Source organism: Arvicola amphibius, chromosome 10 (assembly GCF_903992535.2).
Source record: "Arvicola amphibius chromosome 10, mArvAmp1.2, whole genome shotgun sequence".
Taxonomy (NCBI): Eukaryota; Metazoa; Chordata; class Mammalia; order Rodentia; family Cricetidae; genus Arvicola; species Arvicola amphibius.
In genome coordinates this window covers 82,860,113-82,871,985 of record NC_052056.1, presented here as the reverse complement: position 1 = coordinate 82,871,985, position 11,873 = coordinate 82,860,113, and the positions used below count along the sequence as shown (strand labels likewise).

Genomic DNA, 11,873 nt, shown 5'->3' with positions numbered 1-11,873 from the left:
GGGGCACACGTAGAGGGCGGGAAATAACTTCTGGGCGTAAGTTTTCTCCTTCCACCATCTGGGCCCCAAGGATGGACTCGGATCATCAGGCTTGGCTGCAGTGCCCACTGAACCATCTTGCCAGCACCGCTGGCATGTGTCTTACTCAGACTTTACGTGGGGTTTCCAAACACTAAGGCGTTGTGCATGCTCACCAGCTGCTTGTCTACTTCGTTGATGAGCCGGTCATGGAAAACCCGCAGGCACTCATTTCTCCACACCCTGACCATTTGAGTCACTGTCTGAAACCTACACGAAGGAAGGGCAATGTTGTCAGTCACCAGGTCTCCTGGGGGGAAGGGGTTCGGGTGGACAGGGGAGCACAAGCTGGAAGCTAGCAAATTAAATATGGAGGTGACAAAGTCATCACCCACAGCTCATCCTACTGTAAGGAGGGAATGGAACCTTTTTGCCAGTCACACAAAGAGCCCAAAGCCTGTGTGAACTTAGCATAAGTCTCAGGGCTGCTCCTTTTCTTGGCCCTACTTCTAGAACTTTCTCTAATTCTAGTAAAGAGCCATCACCCCGTCCAAAAGACTAGGAACAGGAAGACCGCCACTGTAAACCATTCACGGTCCTCCAAGGCAGGTCAAAGACCACGAAGAGCCCTCTGCCATCCCTCAGTGTCGCCGGCTGCTGGTGTGGATCCACATAGTTCGGTCCCTCCCTGCAGATCCACAGGGACTGAAGCTGCCCGGGAAAGATGGGAATCTGGCGTTCCTGAGACTCTTCAGTCCTAACCCTTTCTGTGCTATGTCTGGTGACTCCCGGAGGTGCACCATCCTCCACCCAGCTGGAAATGCTTTAGCCAGACTAGCCGCAGGCTCCACGATCTATCCAGCTGCAGGGCTGAGCAGGTAAGGCAGCAAAACCATCCCACTGGAGGGACCAAGACTCTGTACACACCCCAACTTCGGGGGTCAAGGAGCATTAGCTGTCACCCTAAGGGTTTATCTGTTTTCTCCATTCATACACTCACGGATGCTGTGTGATTCACTGACACATTTTTGTGACCTGTTTGATTCATTGAGAAGTTCTAACCAAAGCCGTCATTCAACCTTCTAACATCATTCAACCCTTTAATATAGTTCCTCATGTTGTAGTGACCTCCAACCATGAAATTATTTTCACTGCTAAAACTTTGCTACTGTGATGAATCATGATGAATCATGATGTAAATATCTGTGTTTTCCCTTGGTCTTGGGCAACCCTGCGAAAGTTTGGGAATGGCCGCTTTAGGGTATATTTTAGTAAAACAAACAAGCCCCAAACTCACCGATCTGGATTAGTGAGGACAAGACCATTGAAAACTCGGGACAGGTCTCGAAGGTTGAAGATGTAATGGAACTTCGAAGGGGTGGGAGGGAGATCTTGAACAATATTTTTGTAAAGTATTAACGTGCAGAATGTCAGTTTCCGGCTCACGCCCCCGATGCTCTCATTAAAGGTCTTTAAAAAAATGAAAAGAGCGTCATGTCTATCAGTAGAAGAATGGATGAGAGAAATGTGGTGGCTTCATGACAGACTAGCGTTTGGTCAGGGAGAGGAATGGAACACTGACTCATGGATGCATCTTGAGAACCTGGTGCTAAGTGAGAGAAGCCAGGCTGCAGAGGCTGTGTGGCTTCCAGGGACTTGGAGAGAGGGGAATCTGTAATGGGTACAGGTTTCCTATGGTTTAAAAAAATGTTCTATTTACACAGTGAGACTAGTTAGCAAGACTGAATGGACCAAATGTTTCTAAATTGCATGTGTTAAAGTGGCTAAAATAATACATTTTAAATTATGTGAATTTTACTTTTTTGCATGTGTGCGTGTATGTGCATGTGTGTGTGTGTGTGTGTGTGTGTGTGTGTGTGTGAGTGCATGTGGGTGTGTATAGCTCACTATTTGACCTGCTCTGACTGCCTTGCGGGGTATTCAACAGTGGTATATGACCTCATCTATAGTTAAATAGCTTCCTACAAGGCTCACAGTTCTTCCTGCTCCTCACACCACACTCTCCCCTCCTGGCCAAAGCCTTGGAGTGCACAGACCCCACGCTAGGGTGAATAAATCAGCCCTGCACACGCTCCCACCCAACACGTTGTCCTCCAGTTCAGACTTGTGGGGAGAGCCCAGTTACCGAGGTGTGGCCCTTCAAGATGGAGTAGTAGATCAAGCGCAGAGACTCCTCCGACGGGAAAGGGACGTTGAAGACACTGAACAGTGAGAGGAACCTGGGGTCCACCTCATTGCGGCCCCCTCCTGCCTTCCCCATGGCGGCGATGAAGCCCAGGTCCCGGATACTCTTACAGTTGAGCTCTTTCCCGCGGTCGTATAAGAAGCCCTTTTCCAGCAGCAACTTCAGCAAGGCAATGGGCTGCTGGGTGCCATACTCATCCACCTGGGAGGAAAGAGAAGAGCTGTATCGAAAAGCAGAGCTGGGCAAGGCAGTGCCAACCTCAACTGCTCACCTCTCCTGTTTCCCCCTGAGCATTCGGGCTTGGCCTTGCAGGGCTTCCTAAGCCAATAACTGCCTATTCACACCCGAGGCTTAAAATCTGTCTCCTTCACCACACTGCATTCCATGAAGGCAGCGACTGCTGAGGCTTACACGCCTCACAGTGCCAGTTTCCCGAGAGGAGTTCAGCAAATGGAATGGATGGATGGGTGGAGAATGGATGGATGGAAAACTGGGTGGGGAAATGGATGAATGGGTGAGTGGGTGGATGGATGGATGGATGGATGGATGGATGGATGGATGGATATGAGGGTGGATGGATGGGTGAATGGATGGATGGATAGATGAGTAGGTGGCTAGGTGCATGGGTAGGTGGGTGGGTAGTGTATGGGTGGGTGGGTAGATTAATGGGTAAGTCGATGGATAGATTAAAGATGAGTGGGTGGACGGGTGGATGGATGGATAAGTAGATGGATGGATAGACAGATGAGTAGGTGGATGGATGGATGGGTGGATGGATGTGTGGGTGATGTGGGATTCCCCTCTGTATGCTATAAATATATTTTATTACCATCGGTTAAAAAGGAAACTGCTTTGACCTATGGCAGGGCAGAAGATAGGTAGGCAGGAAAACTAAACCGAATGCAGGGAGAAAGAAGGCAGACTCAGGCAGATGCCATGTAGCTGCAGAAGGATAAAGATGACAGAACCTTACTGGTAAACTATGAACCTTATGGCAAAATATAGAATAATAGAAATTGGTAGTTTAAGATGTAAGAATTAACTAAAAATACGCCTGAGCCATCGGCCAAACAGTGTTATAATTAATATAGTTTCTGTATGATTATTTGGGTTTGGGCAGCCAGGAAACAAAAGTGCAGACTCTTTATAAAATGGTGCCCAATGTGGGTAAGTGGGTAGATGGATGGTAAGTCGGTAAATTGATGGATGAGTAAGTGGATGGATGGATGGGTGGGTGGGTGGATGGGTGGGTGGGTGGGTGGGTGGATGGGTGGATGGGTGGGTGGATGGGTGGATGGGTGGATGGATGGGTGGATGGGTGAGTGGATGGGTGGATGGGTGGGTGGGTGGATGGATGGGTGGGTGGGTGGATGGGTGGGTGGGTGGATGGATGGGTGGGTGGGTGGATGGGTGGATGGATGGATGGATGGATGGATGGATGGGTGGATGGATGGATGGATGGATGGATGGATGGATGGATGGATAAGTGGATGGATAGGTGGATGGATGGGTGGATAGTTGGGTAGATGGATGGGCTTTTACAGATTCCTTAACATACGGATGAAGAATAAAAGATGCAGGTCTGTGGATAAATGAAACAGGAGGTAAATAGGTGACTGAATCCACAAGTGGACAATGTATAGCTGGTCAGACATGTTGCAGGTGTATAGAGTTAAAAACACTTGCTGCTCTTCCAGAGGATCAGAGTTCTGTTCCCAGCTCCCATGTCAGGCAGCTTACAACCACATGTAACTCCAGCTTCAGGGGATGACACCTTCCTCTGGTCTTTTGGGTTCATGTGGCATATATACACACAGGTACACACCCATAAAAATAAAATTTAAAATTAGTCTTAAATAATGCAAATCTTAAAAGACATGAACTTACACACTCACACACACACATACAGACCTATCCCACCTCTATAAGCTCCGCCCACCTTTGGCATGTTCATGTCATCCATGAACACCAGAAGGCGCTTCCCCATGGGTGGACCATATGTGTCCTTTGTCCGCTTCTCCACATTTGCTTCTAAATTTCTCTGGATGTCCAGGGATGTGGTGCGTGAGGAGAAACTGACCATCAGCACAATCTGCAACAGAGCAGAGGGGAAACAACTGGCTTCCAACTTACGGTCTAGAACTGATGCAGGTCCGTGAGTCATCATTTTTAAGAGCTAAAGCCAGAGGTGGACATGATAGCATGCTCGAGAGTCAGAGGCAGGAGGATCTCTATGAGTGCAAGACCAGGCCAGCCAGGGTTATACCTGTCCTAACAATAACACCCTCTTTCCTCCTGTTAGGTTGTATGCTGCCACTCATGAGCCTTGGAACAATGCAGGCTGTGGAATGCTGTCCCCAAGGCCACACTGTCTTGAAACCAGAGAGGCTGTGATTTCCCACAGGAGACCCTCCCAAGGTTGGACCCACTAGCACCCCCTCATCAAGGGGTGGAGGATTAAAAAGACTCCAGACCCTCTCTACAATATACAGCCTAAACTATTATCTACATATCGTCCGGCTTCTGAAAGGGACTCTAATCACACTCATTTGGTTCACCGAGCTGGACTTGGTAGAATTGTTCCTTGGTCCTTTCTATCCAGGTGATTAGAAAGCCACATGATGGTATGTGGGAGGGGAAAGTGTCATTCTACCTTGGTGGCCTCTGAAAGGCAACTGTCTGACCTTTAAGAGCCTGAAAAGATGATTTCAATGACATCTGCTGTACCACTCTCTACAGCAGAAGAGTTTTAAACATAAATTGCTTTCAAGGCAACTGCAGGTTAATTAATAAGGAAGCTAAAGAAAGCATGAACAACCAACCTGAGGCTTCCTGCTGGACCTCCTAGCTAGAGGGAAAATGTTCTTTGTCCAGAGACAAAGGTCTCTCTCTCTCTGCTCTCTCTTTCTTGTGCCCTTAGAGGAACTATTCTCATACTATACTCATAGAGTGCGTGTGTGTGCACACGCTCGCGCACACACACACACACACACACACACACACACACAGATGCTCATATACAGCCATATACCAGCCCAACTGGACTGCTAAGGCACACAGCTCGGTAACCCCTGGGGTTCAATCAGTGAGGTATTTAAACAACTTCCCAGCTGGTGCCAAAGTTGTCTGTGGACCACACTTTGAGAACAACTGACTTTTCAAGTGTCCTTCAACCCCGCTGGCCATGAATACACATGCATATGTGCCAATGGTCAGCAGCTAACTGGTTGTCTGTGTGTCTGTCTGCTTGCAGCCAGTGAGGTCTAAGGGCAGGGTCCTAGGAAAGCGAAGATGCACACAGAAGGCTTGGAACACAAATTCCTCTTGAAGCCTCCACGGACCTGTAAGTCTCAGCTTCTAACAGCAATCCTGTGCCCTCCACCGTGACACCTTTAAAACTAAATATGCTGCATTGCAAGTGACTGCATCAGAGGAGAGAGGCAGGCAGGCCTGACTTATCCAACATTTCTCGCAGAGTCAGCTGGGCACAATCTGTCCCTGAGGCCCATGTGGCTTCCAAAAGCCACAGGAGTAGAGAAGGCACAGAATTAAAAGCATCAGAGAAGGAAGCAGGGGACATCTCTGCCTTCTTTGTTGAGAAAGAGTCTCTCTATGTAGCTCTGGGTATCCTGCGACTCACTATGTAGACCAGGCTAGCCTAGTAATCATGGGCACCTATCTGTCTCTGCTTCAGAGTGCTGGGATTAAGTCATGTGCCACCACACCCGACTGTCTCTGTCTTCTGAGGTTCCAGAGCTGAAATAAGCATCTCTTACTTTAGTGGTTTGAATAAGGTGTCTCTGGCATTTGAATGCTCGGTCCCAGGTTGTTGGCAATGTCTGGGGAAGCTTAGGAGGTGTGGCCTTGCTGGAGGAAGGGGCAGGCTTTGAGATTTCAAAAGCCACGGGCCATTCCCAGTTAGTACTTTGTTTCCTGCTTATGGTTGAGATGCGAGCTCTCAGCTGTTCCTTCCGCCGTGCCTGGTGCTTCTGATACACTTCCCCATGATGGTGATGGACTCATCCCTCTTGACCCTAAGCCCTGAAATCAATTCTTCCTTCTCTAAGCTGCTGTGGTCATGGTGTTTTATCACAGAAAAGAGAGTAACCGGTATAGTGACAACCGAAACAGAAAAGCACAGGGTGGACGGAATCAACAAGAGCAGACTGTGAGAACAGAAAAGGGTTAGAGCCAGTAGAGGGGCAGAGAGAGCATGAACAGGTCCCTCGGGGTGACAGCATGTGGAGAACGCACCCAGAATCCTCCTTGCCACCTGGGTACACCCTCATGTTCCCAGTATCCCCCTCATACCCCACCGTGAGTCCCCAGAGAAGGTCTATGTGAGCTGCAACTCCCCCTGTGCTGGCGGCTGGCCTGGGGCCCTGTTCATAGCAGGCCTTCCCACATGTGACCAAGTTCTAGAACACGCAAAAGGATCCCAGAGAATGTGATAGCTAACCTCCACGATGATCCCCCATCACCTGTACCCCAAGTCCAATTGAGGGCGTCAGAGGACTCCCTGTGTGACCCATGTAGCATGGAAGAATATGAGTAGATGGTATAGGCAAGGCTATGTCCACGCCCTCTCTCAGTAGCTCCTTCTTGTGTTCAACAGGGGTCATTTAGGCTGTACACGGTCCTATGAGGCTCCATTTGACAAGCTGCTTTTAACTCCATTTTGAGGGAAAAGGATTCCTAACCTCTGGGGGGGAGGCGGAAAAGGCACCATTGGCCTTGTACCACCATCCAACACAGGCTGAATAAGGACTTATTCTTGGGAGTAGAAAAAAGCCATGTTTACTGGGGAGAACCAAAACTGTGGGGGCACACGAGTGTGTTAAAACAATGTCAGGGAAACCAGGCCTAAGGACTTATCAGACCAGACCAAAGAAAGTGTGGAACTCCCTTGTCTGGACCCCATAAAGCGATAAACACCCAATACTGCGATGACCCGGCTGCACAGCCTATCGTTACACCCAATACTGCAATGGTCCAGCTGCACACTGACCTATAGTGACACCCAATACTGCAATGGCCCAGCTGCACACCGGCCTATCATGACACCCAATACTGCGATGGCCCAGCTGCACACCGGCCTATCATGACACCCAATACTGTGATGGCCAGGCTGCACATGGGCTATCGTGACACCCAATACTGCGATGGCCCTGCTGCACACTGGCTATCGTGACACCTAGTGTGCATCGAGGACCAAGGACTTGCTGACTTGGCTCTGTGCCTTGCTGCTAACACAGAGTACTCAACTGCCGGCTGGTCCATCTGTTCACCTGTCTGGACCTGGCCCTGGCCTGCTATTTCCTGACCCGGTTCAGCTTTTTCACCTGGCAGCTAAGGATTCCACAGCTGTGCTCTCAAGCCTGACCCCAGCAGCCCCCTTCTGGCTCTGATTGGGTTCATTATCGTCGATACAGACTCTTGACACACTTCCGAGACCCCTTGAGCTCTGCTGTGTCCCCTCTGTAATCCATATATAAACATACAGATAAATGGTATATCTAAGGTGTGTTGTGAGAGTTAGTAACAGTCATGAAAATAGCAATAAAGAATTGGCATTCACCTTGCCCAGGCTACCAGGGTAGGTGGACCTTGTGATAACTAGTTGTTATCTGTTTAGAAACTGCTAAACCTAGGCAAGGTGGTGGTGGCACACGCTTTCAATCCCAGCACTCTGGAGGCAGAGGCAAGGCAGATAGATCTCTCTAAATTTGAGGCCAGTCTGGTCTACAGAGCAAGTTCCGGGAAAACCAGGGCTACATGGAGAAACCCTGTCTCGAAAAATAAACAAAACTTCTAGACCTTGTGAATTTCTTCTTATTTAGTAGACTCTGACATTGTGAAAAGAAACACATTTGTCTGCATTTCTGGTATAGCGAGTTTCTAACACTACGTCACAAGGAACTTGGTGACTTCTGCCGTGTTGATTTCTGCCATGAAGGAAGCCTGATGCCCTTGCATGTCACTGCTGTGGATAGAATTTGCCCCTTCTCCCATGCATTGGAGCTTCAGAGGCTCCCAAGACCGCTGGAGGTGATCGGATGGAGGGTAAGACTCACGTGGCTTGTCTTTTATGAAAGTGGCCTCCTCTGGCAGGCTTGCTCCTTTTCACCGTTGCTCCCCCACCCTCCATGTCCCCACACACCACAAAGGCCCTCCTTGCCTGTCTGACAGCAGCACCATGCTCTTGGACTTCCTGGCTCCCAAGAGCTGAGTTAAGTAACTTCCACAGTCACAGATCTTCTGTTATAGCAAAAGTCTAAGACAAGCACAGTCAAGCATTCCTCAGAGAGGCCCACGCTGAGGATCTAAGACCTCTAACCACATGAAATGCCATCTTGGAAGATGGGCATCCAGCCCTAATCAGGCCTTCAAATGAACGCAGCCTTCACCAACCTTAACTACAATTCCATGAGGGAACCTGAACCTGAGTCACCCAGCTAAGCCACATCAGAGTCCTGACCCCTGCACTGAGAGGTAATAAGGGCTGTGGCACTAAGACACCCGGTGCTGGGGCAGCTTGTCACACAGCAACAGGTAACTAATACAAACACTTACGTTGGTCTCCTCGCTCAGATTCTTAAGGAAGTTCTGGGTAGTAGCTGTCTTAGAAGTGCCTGATTCACCCACGAAAAGAACGGGGTGCTTGATTTTAACCATCTGCTCCAGTATCCAGGTGGTGCGGGTCGTATCTACTGTGTGAACTGAAAGATAGAAGAATCGGGGTGTCACAGGAACTCTGAGCAGTTGACCACCTGGCACTCACACAGAGTTCTGTGCATTCAGTAAGAGGCAGCAAACTCTGAGCTCTGGGATTGGAGAGGTGGTTCAGTGGGTAACAGCCTTGCTCTAGAAGCATGAGGACCTGTGTTCAAATCCCAAGCATGTAAATTAAAAGTTGTGTGTGACTGTGTGTGCCTTTAACATCCATATCAGGGAATGGAGTCAGGCAGAACCTGAGAGCCTGCTGGCCAGGCACTATAACCAGGACAAGCTGCAGGCTCAGTGAGGGGGCCTGTCTCGAGGCGGGAAGGTACATAGCGTATAGAAAGACACCGGATAGAAAGACACCGGACAGCCTGTTCATGATTTCACAAATGTGGCCAGGCACATACACACGGATGCATACACGCACGTATGCACACACACAAAACACATGCACATGTGCACAGTTCTGTTTTGATTCTGGCTTGGTTTTTTTGAGTCAGGATATCTCTGTGTAGCCCTGACTGTCCTACTTGCTCTGTAGACCAGACTGGTCTTGAACTCAGAGATCTTCCTGCCCCTGCATCCCAAGTGCTGGGATTAAAGGCGTGCGCCACCACTGCCTGGCATTTGTTTTGCTTTGTTTTTAAGTCATGTTCCAGCTGCAAAGGTGAATGTGAGTTAAGTCTAGCCTCGGCTTCCCAGCAGTTCCATGGCTTTTGAAGGTGTGATGTCTGCCCAATCAAAGTGTATAATTGGGTATAACGCATTTCCTAGGCAAAGCGGTTGTGGCAGCTCCGCCGACTTCAACCACCCTGCTCCCCGAACTCCATCTGATTAGCACTCAGAATGAAAACCCCACTTCTCCCCGACTCACACCTGAGGGACCTGAGGGACCGGTTTCCCGGAAACCTCTGCTGAAGGCAGCATCATCACACAGTCAGGCCCAAGCCACCCACTCTCCCGTGGAAGACTTCAGTGGGCGGGGCAGGGGGACTGAGAAAATGCAGGTGTCTCGCTCCAGAAACACCATGCACCGGACCAGACATGCTTACTATGTTATCATACAGGGTGGACCAGGGCACTCAAGGTCCACACTCATTGTGAACCTCTGCTGTGGCTTCCCTCCTGCCCTCCCTGTGCCCAGCCAGCTCTGGGGCTGGGGTGTCCTAGGAGATGTAAAGGAAAGTGGAGAACAGGCTATCACGGGCATCGGTTTGCAGGGGAAACCCCAGGTCACACACACAGAAGTGCTCAGAGGCGCAGGACAAAGTGGGACCACAAGGGACCCATGGTGCCACCCTCTAGTCACTCCCAGGCAGTTCCACGGATGGCACTCAGTTGCCAATGAGGCCAAGGTCGTCTTCTCACGCCCACTCACACCCACTCACACCAGGCAGCTGAGACCAGGGCTGCTGCTTACACACCCAGGATGTCGACAAATTTCCTCTCGTGGCTGTGAATATACTCAGGAACTAGCTTGCTCCACGGGATCCAGTGGTTCCGCTTGGGGTCAAAATGGAAGTCGTACAGGGTGGGAAGATGCCCTGAGGGGAACAAGGGTCTGTGTTGTTTTGGTCATAGACTTGGGAGCAGGCTAGGGTCTAATGCATCTGGAATGAGCTGCCTGTTCACCTCAGAGCACACTCAGTCTTGCGTGCTATCCTTCACGGGATAGGCCTTCAGGGAGTACTCAGAGTTGATGCTGGCCTCTTGTGGGTCAGAATCTGGGACTTCTGAACCAGTGCTACCTTTTGGAGTTAGCCACCAGTCCTTCCTTAGAGACACAACCCCGGGTGCAAAGCCATGATCCCACCGTTACAGATGTTGGTGGGCCAGGCAAGGGTAGGGGCAAATAAACAGAAAATTTTGATCCAGATGCTGAATTCTGAGACTGGAGAAGTACAGGTATGACCCATGACCCGTGACCCATGACCCATAAGGATGATATCTGGCAAAGACAGGGTGGGAAAGAAAAGAAGAAGCATGGAGTCAAAGATAGCTCCAGAGCTGGAGCTGCACCTGCCATTTGCACCCCTTCTCCAGACCGTTTCCTCGCCAGGATCCCCATTCACACGTCTGCCCTGCCCATCCATCTCTCAGACCACTTCTCCAAATGGAAGGCTACCTATGGGCTCCACCTGGTTCTATTTAAGGGTGGATATATTCGCACAAAATTTAAAACCCTTTATAAGGTACTCTCCTATGACTTATCTGCTGGTCTATGAGACATTTGGGGGAGCCCAGAGGAAAATGGGGAACCCTGGAGTGTGTCAGGTATGGAGAGCTCAGCCAGAGCCGGAGCAGAAGAGGCTAAAATGGAGTCAGAGGCACCGCCTCCTCCTGCAGTGGTGACCCAGGGATTGGCCTGCTGGAGCAGGTAACACACTTAAAGCCCTGAGCATAGCACCGGCCACACGACACAGGCAGGAACAAGGAGAAGCAAGTCCACCTCCTCTGTAAGCCTGCACCAAAGAAGGGGTCAGGATTCCTACCTGGGAGCTCTCCAGGACGGGCCCAGATCCCTTCCGTGTCTGCGGTGGGCATCGACGAGAGGCGTTTAATGCCCTCGTCAAATTTGACCCTCCCCTCCTCGAGCAGGGAGGAGCCGAGTGAGCAGTAGAGAGCCTCCAGGAAGAAGCACTCCAGCAGGTCAAGGTCCTCGATTTCCCCTTCTAGTAGCGAATCCATCATCTTGGTTAACTGGGTTACCTGGTCACAGAAAGCCCGTCTCAGCCCCTCTTTCTAAACCCCATGATGTAATCTGTCCTGAGTACTGGGGTTCCCTATCCCATGGTGAGGGCATCAATACCCGCCATACTGGTTTGGACACATGGAGCCTGGCCCCTTAGCTTGCATGGGAGGGAGGGGTCACAAGAACTGACCCTGACATTCACCCATCAGCCATCTCTGCTCCCTTTAAGCCCCT

General features: G+C 50.1%; 1 protein-coding gene across 1 annotated transcript in view; it reads right to left on the bottom strand.

Annotated features, from left to right (window-relative positions):
- The window catches only part of Dnah10 (dynein axonemal heavy chain 10), a 124,112-nt gene that overhangs the window by 33,746 nt on the left and 78,493 nt on the right, over nt 1-11,873 (bottom strand). The window contains exons 44-50 of the mRNA XM_038346140.1: nt 11,440-11,656; nt 10,372-10,491; nt 8,798-8,943; nt 4,164-4,316; nt 2,165-2,425; nt 1,316-1,488; nt 195-288 (exon numbers count right to left, since the gene is read on the bottom strand). Of these exons, the coding sequence (XP_038202068.1) occupies nt 195-288; nt 1,316-1,488; nt 2,165-2,425; nt 4,164-4,316; nt 8,798-8,943; nt 10,372-10,491; nt 11,440-11,656 (1,164 nt within the window). The remainder of the gene's footprint in view (nt 1-194; nt 289-1,315; nt 1,489-2,164; nt 2,426-4,163; nt 4,317-8,797; nt 8,944-10,371; nt 10,492-11,439; nt 11,657-11,873) is intronic.